This window comes from Dinoponera quadriceps, unplaced genomic scaffold, assembly GCF_001313825.1.
Source record: "Dinoponera quadriceps isolate SergipeBrazil2010 unplaced genomic scaffold, ASM131382v1 scaffold3514, whole genome shotgun sequence".
Taxonomy (NCBI): domain Eukaryota; kingdom Metazoa; phylum Arthropoda; class Insecta; order Hymenoptera; family Formicidae; genus Dinoponera; species Dinoponera quadriceps.
This window is the reverse complement of record NW_014557497.1, coordinates 15,693-31,828: the sequence shown is the minus strand read 5'-3', so window position 1 is coordinate 31,828 and position 16,136 is coordinate 15,693. Positions and strand designations below refer to the sequence as shown.

Here is a 16,136-nt window from a genome sequence, read left to right as displayed (position 1 = left end):
ACTTCCCGGAAAAAATATCCACTTTATTTAAAAAAAAAATGTGTTAATATGTAACATAACATCGCAGTAACAAAATTTCTTGTATCTTATTAAATATGAACTTAAATTTCATAAAATACATATATCCGATTACTCGCATAGCCGATATCAAAATTCGTTATGCAGGTGCTATGTAATGTCATTTTATAACAGTTTCCAAGTTGTCACCCAGTTCTAATGACGCCTTTCAGTATTAATCCTGAGATATTATAGTTTCAAGTAAAATCAATACATTGCATTCAAGACGGACACATATGAAGCAGACGCTTTCATGATCTACGATTAGATTAAACAAATTAATCGCAAACAGATGCATACATGCGTATCAGTAAACGTTATATTTGGTAAAAAGAGCCGGAATTAATTAGCAAAAGTTTATAAATTATTAGATAGTTCCTGATCAAGAAAAATCAAACGCTTACACTTGCGAAGACTTCTAACGATAAATTCGCCATTCCTCCCGCCGTAAGGCTTAATTGTTTCTGTGATCTCATAATTACGAATAATATATTTTTACAATTTTTAGGCGACATGTTGTACCATAAAGATTCATACGCTGCATCGGCAAGTGATTTACTCTGGGAGTAATGAAACACAACAGAAATTGAAATAAAATGATGTACTACTTCATTAAAGAAGTTAGATACAATATCTATAGGTTATGAGTATCACACAAACACATACATTTTTTATAATACAAAAAGAAATAATTTTCCATACATACAATTTTCCAATAAACACATACATGCATGCACGCACACGCACGCACGCATGGACACACGCACACACACACCCATACAAACATATATATATTCACACTGGCATGCACATAAGATGTATGTGTGATGACTTCTTACATTATAATTACAGTCAATGGTACAAAATATAAAAATGAATAAACGAACTCAGTTACCTTAAAGTCATGTGCTTTCTCAAATATAAATGTTATGAGCGATTTTAATTGAGAATTGTCTTAGGTTATATATATTAACACACTATTTACTAACCTTAAGTCTAAGATATTCTCCGGCAAAGCAAAAAATAAAAATTTCTACCGTTATACCACCATAAACAAATACAGTTTTCATCAAGCCGAAACCAGGTTCATTATGAAGAGACTGTCAATTAAAAGACTGAATAATGAATGAATACGATATAGAGCATTCGTATGGACATGGCGATACTCACTATCATGAAGAGGATTTCTAAACTGCAGATGACCAATGTATTCCAAAATACTTGCATCAATGTCATAAACGAAAAGAGTTTCTCGAGATTCTTGGAAAACGATATGATTTTATTGTGCTTCTTGATTAACGTTCCTATTGTATGTTCAAAATATCCACAATAAAATATTTTCTCTTCAGATAAAGTTTTAAATTCTTCACATATGATATCAATTTGTCCACTTGCATGAAGTACCTAAAATAAACTTAAGTCTCTGAAAAGATTTCAAGTATTATGTTTGAAAGGAAAATACGTAGTAAAGAATATTTCCGTTATAGAAAAAAATATGAGCATAACATTATATTGTCCACATAATCGAACATAATAATCGGCCACCATAATAAAAATTGCGAAACGAGCGACAATTAAATTTCATATCTTTATATCCTTTTTTACCAACGTCAGAATTGATGTAAGAGAAACTTTTGCAGACCAATTTTAAACAGCAAGTAATATTATTTACCTCACATCAAGAATTTCCGATTATTACCGACTTATTACAGAATATAGTAAAATTTACCAGAGTAAAAATTAGCGCATTCACAATGGTAACCGTGAACACGTTTAACATGACATGCAGAAACAAGGTGAGAACCAACAGCTCATACGTCGGTGATTGTTCGGCTTCAAAAGGAAAAATTAGTTTGATGGGAAATGGTCGCGAAGTAATATTGTCGTTCTTGTCCTTATGCACAATATTAAGTGCGTAATCGCCCAGGATGTAGAGTATAGTAGCGATTGTGTTCAAGCCCAGCATAGCATTCGAGCAAAAATGCGAAATGCTGGCTTTCGACGTCATCACTTGTAAATATCGATCGACGCTGATGCATTCACGCCAATCAGTGTCCATAGCAACAAGTATTTCGCGAACTACGCTGCAATGTTACGCTTTAATCGAATAGAGATTCTTCATGTGATGTCGTTGTCACATTCATCTACGTTAAATTATGTACTTCCTCGCATTGAGCAATATTTAGATTGTACAATCTAATAAAATCAATAAAATTATTAAATCACGTTGCCCTTTAACAAAAACAACAGGAACGAATAGTACACGTTGATGTACTCGGCTGCGGACTCGTATTTCAAAGGCAGATACAAATCTGAAAAACTGAAAATTGTGTTGTCTGACGCAGGACCTTACCGACGATTTTTCCAAAGCGTTGTTAACTTCACGATCGTCAAACTGTAATCTAAAGTTACCGTCAAACTATCTACAAGATTCTGCATCTCTTCAAACTTGAAGTGCACGAAAACGTAGTGATATTGAAAAAATTGCATGATCAATATGCTCAACATGTAGAAGAGCCGTTTAACAGTGGAGAATGCCATGTCCGGCCATATGTCGAGAAACCGAAGACCATATTTCAGCAACGGACTTATAGTGCTTGTGATTACCATTTGTCAATGATAGCGAGAAAATACAAGGACAACTACAGCCGGTTCATATACGGCACGATGTGTAGTATAAACTGAGAGGGCATAGACCGTTTCTTCGTGTACATCCCCACGTGCTGCGTCCCCACTCAGTTCACAACTGATTAAGTAAACGTTATCGTGCGTTGGATAGTAATAATAAGTCGAGATATGACTTATTATTAGCACGAACCTCTTATAATTCCGTCGACTACACTTCATAATACCATCTGACCGCGTATAAACGCTCTAAATAATGCCTTCTGACTGCGTATCGAAATAAAGTTACACATATGTCTCTTCGAGAAATAGAAAGCTTCCTTCCGCGAATTTATCTGCACGACATGAAATATCTGATAAAATACGACAAACAATGAATCATCTTCGCGTTTTCTACGTGTACCGATGACTATTTGACATACGGCAACTCAGTTCAGTGATCGAAATTCCGCTTTTATTATTCCACCGTACCGGAACTAAATTACACACAAAGACACGAGTTTAGAAAAAAATGCACGAAGGAAGACATCGCTTCTCCCTTGGTCTGAAGATGAATAGCGAATAATAGCAAATAATTTTCATAAATGCTGCGGTGAAATGCGTTTTCATGGGCGTACATTCAAAAGTATATCAAAAGTTGAAAAATTCTTTATCGACCAGTTACATTTAGAAGTCTACCGTAAGAAAAAGTATTATGTATGAAGATGTTACCTAATACGTGTGTGGAGATCTACAAGCTACTCGAAGAAAAATCAAATGGATATACTTTTAACACGGTGCGATGTCACTTTATTCTTTTCGAAATAATTATTTTAATATATAACATGCCTTTGAAGTATAAAAATGTATTTCCTGAATGTTATTAAATATAAACCTGTATTTTATAGAATATGAAATTCCGATAATAGTCCCATAATTAATATCACAATTTGTTATGCATTTATTATATCATTTGTAAAGTATCTAATCTGTCATTACTTATTAATGGCGTCGGGCGATGTTAATTCTGGTGTACTACAGTTTCAAATAAAATCAATACATGGCATTCAAGACGGACACATACGACGCTGACGCTTTCATGATCTACAATAAGATGGAACGAATTATTTGTAAACAGTTGCATATATGGTGTATAATTAAACGTTATACTTTTTAATAGCACAGGAATTAATTAGCATTAGTTAAACGTTAAATTTTTTAATAGCACAGAAATTCATTAGCAAAAGCTTACAAATTATTAAGCAATTCAGCAGTAATAAAAAAAAATTCGAAAACTTACACTCACGAAAGTTTCTAGCGATAAATTCGTCATCCTTCCTGCCGTGAGGTTCAACTGTTTCTGGGATCTCATAATTATGAATAATATATTTTTACCATTTTTAGGAGACATGTTATACCATAAAGATTCGTACGCTGCATCGGCGAGTGATTTACTCTAGGAGTATTGTAGCACCCCAGAAATTGACGTAAAATAATATATTATTTCATTATACAAATTATATCGTTATATTATTATACAAACAGTGTCTATAAGTTATGAGTATCACATATATATATTATTTGCAAAAAATAAAATAACTCTCCATATTTTACACACGTACACACACCAAGCACACAAGCTCATATGTGAGTGTATGTGTGTGCGTAATTATTTACTGTATTATATAATTACATTATACAGGTAAAACAATATTAAAGTGAATAAACGAACTTATACTCATTTTTAAATGCACGTATTATCTCAAATATAAATATTTAAGCGCTTTTCATTGAAAATTGTCTTAAACTACGTGTATATCTCAACAACTTACTAACCTTAAGACTAAGATATTCTCCAGCGAAGCAAAAGACAAATATTTCTATCGCTATAGCGAGATAACAAAATACGGCTTTCACCAAACCGACGCCAGGTTTGTTATGAAAAGTCTGTTCAATTAAAAGGCTGAATAAGCTGCATGATTTACCATATGAATCACTGAACATTTGTACGGATACTGCTATACTCACTATTATCAAGAGAATTCCTACGCAACAGATGACCAATGTATTCCAAAACACTTGCATTAAAGCCATAAAAGAAAGAAGTTTATCAAGATTCTGGGAAAACAATATGACTTTATTATGCCTCTCGACCAACGTTCCTATTGTATCCTCAGAATGTCTGTAATAGGGAAATTTCTCAGAGATGATTTTGAACTCTTCACGTATGATATCAATTTGTCCACTTGCATGAAATACCTAAAATGTACTTAAGTTTCTGCAAAGATATCAAACATTTGAATATGAAAATATACGGTGAAAAATACCTCCGACGAAAGAAAAAATGTGAGCTTAACATAATATTGTTCACATACTCAAATATAATAATCGGTTACTAAATTATAAAAATTATTGGACGTGTAAATTTCATACTTTCAAATTCATTTTCTTTCCCACTGCCAGAGAGAATTGTAAGGGCGACTTATGTAGACAAAGTTCGAAACGCAGATAAAGTAATATTATTTAACACGGACAATAATTTTTGTTTATGAACCGATTTATCATGGAATATTGTGAAATATACCAGAGTAAAAATTAAAGCGTTCACAAGGGAGAACGTGAACACGTTTAACATTACATGCAGAAACAATATGATAAACAACAGTTCATAGATCGGCGATTGCTTGCTCTCAAAGGGAAACATTATCTTGATTGGAAACGGCCGTGAGGTATCATTGTCGCTCTTAGTCTGATGCACGTTACTAAGTGCATAATCGCCCAGGAGATAAAGCACAGAGGTGATCATGTTCAAGCCTAACATAGCGTTTGAGCAAAAATGCGAAATGCTGGCTTTCGCCGTCATCATTTGCAAATATCGATCAACGCTCACGCACTCACGCCAATCCGTGTCTATAGCCTCCAGTATTTCGCGAATGACACTGCAATGTGACGCTTTAGTCGGATAGAGCTTCTTCATTGTAGTACCGTTGTCACATCTATACGAAATCATGACTTCGCCACATCAATATTTACATCGTGCAATTATTAAATCACGTTGCTTTTTAATGAAAATCAAGCAGTACACATTGAAAGACTACGGTATGGTTTCGTTTCTCGAAAGCGGATACAGATTGGAAAAGCTGAAAATTATGTCATGTCTGACATAGGACATTACCGACGATTTTTCCAAAGCGTCATTAATTTCATGATCGTCAAACTATATTCTAAAGTTGGTGGTAAGCTGTCTGCCAAATTCTGTATCTCGTCGAACTTGAAGTGCTCGAAAACATAGAGATATTGAAAATACTGCATAATTAGAATACTCGATATATAAACAAGCCGTTTAATGGCGACATATGCTATGTCCGGCCACACACCGATGAACTGTAATCCAGTCTTCAGCAACGGGCTGATCGTGCTTGCGATTGCCATCTGTCAATGACAACGAGAAGACGCGAGAGAAACTAAAGCCGGATTATATACGGCACAATGTAAAGTATAAACTGAAAGAGCAGAAACCGATTCTCCAATTGCATCCCCATGTGATCCGTCCCCACTCCGCTTGCCAACGATCAATCGTTGTTGTGCGTTAGGTAGTATAGCAGTAAATCGAGGTATAACTTATTATCAGAACGAACCTTTTACAATTCCGCCGACTGTTCTGAATAATGCCATCTATGCATCGACGCTCTAAATAATAACTTCTATTCGCGCATCGAGAAAAAGTTATACGTATGTCTCTTCGAGGGGTGGACGGGTCTTTTGTACGAATTTTCCATGACAACGTAATACCTTCGACAAAAAATGAATAATGGTCACGTACTTATCGCGAATTCCGCGTACCAATGTCCATTTAACGTACTGTAACTCAATTCAACGCGATCGTAATTTCGCTTTCATTATTCTACCGGACCGGAATTAAATTACATGCGTGGATATGACCCTTACAAATATAGACGAGGGAAGGACATTCTGACTCCCTTGGTCTGAAGACGATTAGAGAATAATAGTGAATAATTTTCATAATTTCTGCGTTGAAATATGTTTTCATGGCTGCATATTTAAAGGCATATTAAAAGGTAAAATTCCTTTATCGACCAGATATACATAGAAGTCTAGGATAAGAACAAGTATTGTGAAGTTGCTACCTAATATGTGCGTGGAGATTTACAAACTCTTTGAAAAAAGTTCAACAACAGATACCTTTAACATAATGTTAAGCCACTTTATTTTTCTCAAAGAATTATATTAACATATGATCTCGGAATAATAAAAATGTATTTTTCTTATCTTATTAAATGAGAACCCGAATTTTATAAAGTGCGAACCCCTGATCACACATAATCAAAAATCAAATATCGTTACGCAGTTATTATAGAATATCTTATCTAAATTCCTTCTAAAAAACATTTCTTACTAATGGCATTAATCAGTGTTAATTCTATGATATTCTATAGTTTCAAGCAATATCAATACATGGCATTCAAGACAGATACATATGACGCCGACGCTTTCATGATCTACAATAAGGTAAAACAAATTATCCGCAAAAAGTTGCACATATATGTATAGTTATATTTGCTATCAAGCGCAGGAATTAATTAGCAAAAGCCTATAAATTATTAAGCAGTTATTGATCAAAAAAATCTGTAAGCTTACACCCACGAAGGTTTCGAACGATAAATTCGTCATCCCTCCCGCCGTTAGGTTCAATTGTTTCTGGGATCTCATAATTACGAATAATATATTTTTACAATACTTAGGCGACATGTTATACCATAAAGATTCGTATGCTGCATCGGCGAGTGATTTACTCTGGGAGAAATGAAACAAAACAGAAATTGAAGTAAAATGATGTAGAGGAAACCGGGTCTGGAAGTCACACGGGTCGGAAGTCATAAAACTTATATGTCACGTCTTAAGTAAAGGAAAATATTCTTCTTTATACTGTACGTTGCTTATGTTATATGTTAGTCAGATGAACGAACAGTTTATAGCCAAAATCTCGCACATATAGTATTTAGAAGCACTTTTTTTTTAATTCGATACATGAGTAAATTTTTGTCATCTCTATTATTAATTTTCTGTTGGTTTTAGGATTACTAGTCGCAATTTCTCTTTATATATAAAAAGTATTATACTTTTTGCTAATTTTCCCAGTATTTAATTCATCGTTACTACAACTTATTTATAAATATGATCTCTTTTATTGTAAATGAATGTTCAGGATAAACTGACTCAAATCCGGTAAGATTCATTGTCATGTTATGTCATTCCTTAGGCATGCGCGTGGGAGCACATGTAGTTATCGCCAAATGTTGTTAAAGTAAATCCGATTAATTTAATAATATATATGTTATAAACGTTTTTAATTGAGAGTTGTCTTAAGCTATACATATTTATCTCAACAACTTACTAACTTTAAGACTAAGATATTCTCCAGCGAAGCAAAATATAAATATTTCTATCGTTATAGACAGGTAACAAAATATGGCTTTCACCAAACCGACACCAGGTTCGTTATGAAAATCCTGTTAAATTAAAATGCCAAATAAGCGAATTACTATATAGATGTTTGACTATTCGTGCGGACACTGCTATACTTACTATTATCAAGAGAATTCCTACGCAACAGATGACTAAAGTATTCCAAAACATTTGCATCAAAGCCATAAAGGAAAGAAGCTTATCAAGATTCTTGGAAAACAATATGACTTTATTATGCCTCTCAATCAACATTCCTATTGTATCCTCAGAATGTCCGTAAGAGGGAAATTTCTCAGTTATGGTTTTGAACACGTCACATATGATATCGATTTGTCCACTTGCATGAAAAACCTAAAATATACATAAGTTGCTGCAAAGATATCAAATATTACATTTAAATATTAAAATACAGGGTGAAGGATATCTCCGTCAAAAGAAGAAAAGTGAGTTTATCGTAATATTATACACATACTCGAATAATCGGTTACCAAATTATAAAAATTGTCGGGTGATGTGTAAATTTCATATCTTCAAATTTGTTTTATCTCAACGCCAGAATTGTAGAAGCAACTTTTGTAGACAATGTTTAAAATGCGTGTTAAGTAATATTATTTAACAGGCATCAATAATTTTTGTTTGTGAACTGATTGACCAGAAAATATTGTGAAATATACCAGAGTGAAAATTAGGGCGTTCACAATAGAGAACGTGAACACATTTAACATTACATGCAGAAACAATATGACAAACAACAGCTCATAAATCGGCGATTGTTCGCTCTCGAAGGGAAACATTATCTTGATGGGAAACGGTCGTGAGGTATCATTGTCATTCTTGGCCACGTTACTAAACGCGTAATCACCCAGTAGATAGAGCACAGTAGTGATCACGTTTAAGCTCAGCATAGCGTTTGAACAAAAATGCGAGATGCTGGCTTTCACCGTCATCACTTGTAAAAATCGATCGACGCTCAAACACTCGCGCCAATCACTATCTATAGCCTCCAGTATTTCGTTAATCACGCTGCAATATAATGCTTTAATCGGATAAAGCTTCTCCTTTGTAGTGCCGTTGTCACACAATATCCACACAAAATTATACTTCCTCACATCGACCGATGTTTATATCGCGCAATTATTAAATCACGTTGCTTTTTAAAGAAATTCAAATACAACAAATAGTACACATTGAAAAACTACGGGGCGGTCTCGTTTCTCGAAAGTAGATGCAAATCAGAAAAAATGTAAATTGCTGAATGACACAAGACTTTACCGGTAATTTTTCCAAAGCATCGTTAGCTTCACGATTGTCATACTGTATACTAAAGTTGGTGGCAAACTATCTGCCAGATTCTGCATCTCGTCGAACTTGAAATGCTCGAAAACGTACAGATATTGAAAATACTGCATGATTAGTATGCTCGATATATAAACGAGTCGTTTAACGGCGACGTACGCTATGTCCGGCCACACACCGATGAACCGTAGTCCAGTCTTTAGCACCGGACTAATCGTGCTTGTGATGACCATTTCTGTCTATGACAGCGAGAAGACACGAGAGAAACTAAAACCAGATCATGTACGGCGCGATGTATGGTATAAACTGAGAGAACACCGACAGATTCTCAAAGTGCATCCCCACGTGCTATGTCCCCACTCCGCTCACCAGCGATCAATTGTTGTATTGCATGTTGGATAGTATAATAGTAAGTCGATATACAACTCATTATCAGCACGAACCTCTTGTAATTCCGTCGACTGATTTGAATAATGCTTTCTAACCGCGCATCGAAAAAAAATTACACGTGTGTCTCTTCGATAGATGAACGATTCTTTCCGTGAATTTTTCTCCATGACAATGGAATATCTCCGATAAAAACGGATGATCCCCGCTTTTTCTACATATACCGATGACCATTTAACATACGTTGACTCAGCTTAATAATCGTAATTCCGCCTTTATGATTCTAACGGGCCGGAATTAAATTATATGTGTAGCGGTGAGTCTTGGAAAAAATTAACTAGTGGAGGACATCATATCTCCCTTGGTCTGAAAATGAATAGCGAATAATGGCAAATAATTTGTATAAATGCTATGCTGAGGTGCATTCTCACAGGTGTACATTTCAAAGTATTTCAAATGTTAAATCAATTTTTTATTAACCAGATATATTGAAAAATCTAGGATGAATACAAATATTATATATGAAGATACTACTTAATATGTGTTGAGATTTATAGACTCCTCGAAGAAGGATCAATAACAAATATTTTTAATATGTTATGAAGTTACTTTATTCTTCTTCAAAATTATTCTAATATTTCTTCTTCAAAATTATTCTAATATATAATCTCAAAATAATAAAGACTTGTTTTTTGTATTTTATAAATAAGATATAGAATTTTAGAAATTGCCGAACACGATACTATAATCAATATTAAGTTCTGTCATACGTGTATATATATATATATATATAGTTATTATATAATATCATTTATAACAGTCTCTAAATTGTAACTCCGTATTAATGACATAATGTTAGTGTTAATCCTGGTGTACTACAGTTTCAAATATAATCAATGCATGGCATTCAAGACAGATATATATGAGGCCAATGCTTTTATTATCTACAATAAGATGAAACGAATTAGTCACAAACATATATATTTATATATTATATATATATATACATATATATATATTTATAGGTAAACGTTATATTCTGTAACAAATTGAAGAATCAATTAGTAAAAGCTTACAAATTACTAGGCAGCTACTCTTTAAGAAAAATCCGGGAGCTTACACTCACTAATGTTTCTAATGATAAATTCGGCATCCCTCCCGCTGTCAGGCTCAATTGTTTCTGGGATCTCATAATTATTAATAATATTAAATATTATTTTATTTGAGTTAAGTAAATATTATTTAAACATAGCACTTTTGTTCTTTCCTTTCTTTTAGTATGCTACATTCAAATAATATTTACTTAATCCAAATGAAATAAATCACTCCAGTATTCCTTAGCAAATATTTATTTGAACGTAGCAATTTTTTTTTAGTGTAGGTTTGTAAAATGCGAAACCCCAATCAGTCATCCCATATTCGATATTAAAATTTGTTATGCAGTTGTGTAATATCATTCATAACAGTCTCCATATTGTCATTTCGTATTAATGACGCTATTCATTGTTAATCCTGACATACTGCAGTTTCAAGCAAAATTAATACATCGCATTCAAGACAGATATATATGACGCCGACGCTTTCATGATCTACAATAAGATGAAACGAATTATAAGCAAACAATTGCATTTATATATATAAGTAAACATTTGATTTGATAACTAGTGCAGAAATTAATTAGCAAAAACTTATAAATAATTAGGCAGTTATTGATCAAGAAAAATGTGGAAGCTTACACTCGTGAAGGCTTCCAACGATAACTTCGTCATTCCTCCCGCCGTAAGGCTTAATTGTTTCTGAGATCTCATAATTATGAATAATATATTTTTACAGTTTTTAGGCGACATGTTGTACCATAAAGATTCATACGCTGCATCGGCGAGTAATTTACTCTGGGAATACATAACGTAATACAAGCAAAAATTGATGTAAAATAATATTCTACATCATTAAATAAATTAGAAACAGTGTTTACATAGATTATAGATATACACACATAAAAATATTTATAATACAAAAGAAATAACTCTCTGTACTATACACATACACGCAAGCACGCACGCAATTCACGTGTATATGTGTATGTATGATTTCTTCTTGCATTACAATTATGCTACATAGAAAGAATAAAATATAAAAATAGATATATATGATATTGAATAAACAAACTTATACTCATTTTAAAATGCATGTGCGTATTTCCAAATATGTACGTTATGAGCGTTTTTAATTAAGAATTGTCTTAAGCTATATGCATGTATAAATCTACTACTTACTAACCTTAAGACTTAGATATTCTCCAGCGAAACAAAAGATAAAAATTTCCATCATTACATCCATGTAACCAAACATGGTTTTCACCAATCCGAGACCAGCTCCATTATGAAGAGACTGTTCCATTAAAAGGCTTAGTAAAACTGAATGAATTACAATGTAAATCATTCAGCATTCTTACGGGCACTGCAATACTCACTATCATGACGAGAAATCCTAGGCAACAGATAACCAATGTATTCAAAAACACTTGCATCAAAGCCGTAAAGCAAAAAAGTTTGTCGAGATTCTTGGAAAACGATATAACTTTATTGTGCCGTTCAATTAATAATCCTATTGAATCCTCGGAACATTCGCAATAGGATAATCTTTCAGATATGGTCTTGAACTCTTCACATATGACATCAATTTGTCCACTTACATGAAATACCTAAAATAATTTAAGTTTCTGCAAAGATTTCACTACGTGCTGAAGAATATCTCCGATCAAAAAAGGAAAAGAGAACATAATATAATATTGTCCACGTGCTTGAATATAATATTAGTTATTAAATTATAATCATTATTTTTGACAGATGACGTGTGAATTTTATATTTTCATATCCAATTTTTACCTATGTCAGGATTGATAAAAAAGCGACTATCATAGATCAAGTATAAAATGCGAGTTTAGAAAAATTTTTTAACTCACGTCAATTATTTTTGGTTTTAATTTAATTACGAACCGAATTATTATAGAATATTGTAAAATGTACCAGAGTAAAAATTAACGCGTTCACAATAGTAAGCGTGTACATGTTTAACATGACATGCAGAAACAAGATTACAACCAACAGCTCATAGACTGGCGATTGCTCGGCTTCAAAGGGTAACGTTATCTTGATAGGAAACGGTCGTGAGGTATCATTGTCACCTCCCGCCTGATGTACGACACCAACCGCGTAATCGCCCAGAAGGTAGATCACAGCAATGCTTGTATTCACTCTCAGCATAGTGTTCGAGCAAAAATGCGAGATACTAGCTTTGGCCATCATCATTTGCAAATACCGATCGACGTTCATGCATTCCCGCCAATCAGTGTCCATAGCGGCCAGTATTTCGCGAATCACACTGCAATATGACACTTTAATGGGACAGAGAATCTTCGTGTGTTATCGTTGTCACATCTATGCGAAATATACTTGTTCCTTCCGAGCAATATCTAGATCGTATGTTTATTAAGTCACGTTGCTCTTTGACGAAGAGAAAAGGGAATCGATAATATTAAAAGAGCGGCCGGTTCGTTTCGCGAAAACGGACACAGACTGAAAAATCCGGAAAGCACATTTCCTGACGCAGGACCTTACCGACGGTTTTTCCAAAGCATCGTCATCTTGATGATCGACAAACTATAATCTAAAGTTACCGGCAAGTTGTCCATAAGGTTCTCCATCTGGTCGAACTTACAGTGTGCAAAAACATAATGATATTGAAAATACTGCATGATTAGCATGCTCGACATGTAAAGCAGCCGGTTAACGGCGGCGTATGCCATGTTCGGCCAAATACCGAGAATTCGAAGGCCATATTTCAGTGACGGACTTATAGTGCTCGTAATTACCATCTGTTAACGATAGCGAAGATAGGCGAGGACAAATTAAAGACGAAACATGCACAGCGTGATGTATACTATAAACTAAGAGAGCATCGGCCAATGCTCCAAGTGTATCCCCACGTACTACATCCCCACTCTGATCTCCACCAATCAATCGTTATTGTACGTCATGTAATATAACAGTAAGTCAAGATACAACTCATTATCAGCACGGACGTTCTGTAATTTTGTCGACTGTTGTGAATAATGCTGTACAACCGTACATTGACGTTCTAGGTAACGTTTTCTGACAATACATAAAAAAGTTACCCGTATTTTCCTTCGAGAGATGGATGATTCTTATCCGGGAATTTTCCTCCACGACAATATACTAACTTCGACAAAAAATGAATGACCGTTGCGTTTTCTACGTGTGCCGAAGACCATTTAATACACTATAGCTCGGTTCAGCTGTCGCAATTCCGTATTTATTATTCTAACGAATCGGAACTGAATTACATGTGTGACCATGAGTCTTAGTAAAAATGAACGAGGGGAGAATATTGTGTCTCGTTTGGACTGAAGACGAATATCTAATAATGGCGAATAATTTTCATAAATGCTACGGTATGATGTGGTCTCAAAGGTGCACATTTTGAGGTGTATCAAATGATAAAAAATTCTTCATAGATCAGATATACTTAGAAATTTAGGGTGAGGACAAATATTATGTGTAATGATGCTAACTAATATGTGTGTTGTGATTTATAAACTTGAAGAAAGATCAACAGCAAATACTTGTAACGCGGTATGAAGTTTATTCTCCTCCAAAGAATTATTTCAGTACATAATCTCTAAATAATAAAGATATATTCTTTGTATTTTATAAATAAGATATTGATTTCTATAAATTGAGGATCACCCAGCACAATATCATAATCAATAAAAAAAATTATATATATATATAATTTTAAAATAAATCGCCACTTTTCTAAAATTTTCGTTTTTCTTTTGTAGGCTAAGTACTTATCGGACCGCCCTCGTATATATGTGTGTGNTTGATTATATTATAGATAATAAAAGCATCGGCCTCATATATATCCGTCTTGAATGCTATGTATTGATTTTATTTGAAACTGTAGTACACCGGGTTTAATACTAATATGGTGTCATTAACATGGTGTGACAATTTAGAGACTGTTATAAATGATATTATATAATAACAATATATATATGTATATATATATATATATATATACATATATATATTGTTATTATATAATATCATTTATAACAGTCTCTAAATTGTCACACCATGTTAATGACACCATATTAGTATTAAACCCGGTGTACTACAGTTTCAAATAAAATCAATACATAGCATTCAAGACGGATATATATGAGGCCGATGCTTTTATTATCTATAATATAATCAAACAAATTAGTTGTAAACATATGTATATTTATAGGTAAACGTTATATTTGGTAACAAGTCCAGGAATCAATTAGCAAAAGCTTACAAATTACTAAGTTGTTACACTTCAAAAAAAATCTGGAAGCTTACACTCACGAAGGTTTCTAATGATAAATTCGCCATCCCTCCTGCTGTGAGACTCAATTGTTTCTGAGATCTCATAATAATGAATAATATATTTTTATTGTTCTTAGGGGTCATATTGTACCATAAAGATTGGTATGCTGCATCGGCGATTGATTTGCTCTGAGAATAATGAAAGAAACGAGGAATTGAAATAAAATTCAATACTTCATTAAACAAATTACAAGAAGTGTCTATATAAATATCACATACACATATATTAATTATAATATAAAAAAATAACTTTCCATAATGCATACATTCGCACGCACGCTCATGCGAGCCTATGTGTGTATGTGTAATGATTTCTTGCATTACACTTACAGTNAGGTGTGTTCAAAAAGTATCACGAATTTTGAATTTCCGCGGGTTACGTATATTCGATTTTCGATTTTTTTGTGGCGTTATGTTGATATTCATGTCCCTCACTTATGCCGACAAGTTCGGCCATTTTGAATATTCAGTTTATCTTTGACAGCTGTTTTGCTTGAACGTGTTTTGGCTCGTCTACGATTTTTGCTTATTCCAAAAAATGGATCAAAGAATCTGTATCAAATTTTGTGTGAAAAACAAAATTAAATGCGCGGACGCATTCCGAATGTTGAATGTGACGTATGGTGAAGCTACTTTGGACCGAAGCAACGTTTATCGGTGGTACAAAATGTTCTCAGAGGGCCAAGAAAATATGAACGACGAAGAGCGTGCCGGACGCCAACAACAGCCGGAGCACGTCAACAACAGACGAAAACATTGATGAAGTGAAGAAAATAGTATTGGCCAATCGTCGAATCACCGTTAGAGAAGTTGCTGAGGACCTAAACATATCGATTGGCTCGTGTCCATCCAAATTTACTAATGATT

The 16,136-nt window shown here is 33.8% G+C and overlaps 4 protein-coding genes across 4 annotated transcripts in view; all 4 read right to left on the bottom strand.

The window, feature by feature from the left end:
- Positions 1-264: 264 nt before the first annotated feature.
- On the bottom strand, positions 265-2,667 carry LOC106749157 (odorant receptor 13a-like). The gene is made up of 6 exons (XM_014628318.1): positions 2,411-2,667; positions 1,787-2,141; positions 1,228-1,461; positions 1,047-1,157; positions 462-617; positions 265-315 (listed from the first exon to the last, which is right to left on the bottom strand). Exons 1-6 carry the CDS (start codon positions 2,665-2,667, stop codon positions 265-267), a joined length of 1,164 nt encoding a protein of 387 aa, XP_014483804.1.
- A 1,047-nt stretch (positions 2,668-3,714) lies between these two features.
- Positions 3,715-6,093, bottom strand: LOC106749156 (odorant receptor 82a-like). Its single transcript, XM_014628317.1, has 5 exons — positions 5,837-6,093; positions 5,560-5,657; positions 5,246-5,475; positions 4,498-4,920; positions 3,715-3,765 (listed from the first exon to the last, which is right to left on the bottom strand). Exons 1-5 carry the CDS (start codon positions 6,091-6,093, stop codon positions 3,715-3,717), a joined length of 1,059 nt encoding a protein of 352 aa, XP_014483803.1.
- Positions 6,094-7,130: 1,037 nt separating this feature from the next.
- Positions 7,131-16,136, bottom strand: part of LOC106749162 (odorant receptor 4-like) — a 15,909-nt gene continuing 6,903 nt past the window's right edge. The window contains exons 4-7 of the mRNA XM_014628324.1: positions 8,269-8,499; positions 8,082-8,192; positions 7,321-7,476; positions 7,131-7,181 (exon numbers count right to left, since the gene is read on the bottom strand). Of these exons, the coding sequence (XP_014483810.1) occupies positions 7,131-7,181; positions 7,321-7,476; positions 8,082-8,192; positions 8,269-8,499 (549 nt within the window). The remainder of the gene's footprint in view (positions 7,182-7,320; positions 7,477-8,081; positions 8,193-8,268; positions 8,500-16,136) is intronic.
- LOC106749163 (odorant receptor 30a-like) overlaps positions 15,049-16,136 on the bottom strand; it is a 2,303-nt gene continuing 1,215 nt past the window's right edge. Inside the window, exons 2-3 of the mRNA XM_014628325.1 lie at positions 15,243-15,398; positions 15,049-15,099 (exon numbers count right to left, since the gene is read on the bottom strand). Coding sequence (XP_014483811.1) covers positions 15,049-15,099; positions 15,243-15,398 — 207 coding nt within the window. The remainder of the gene's footprint in view (positions 15,100-15,242; positions 15,399-16,136) is intronic.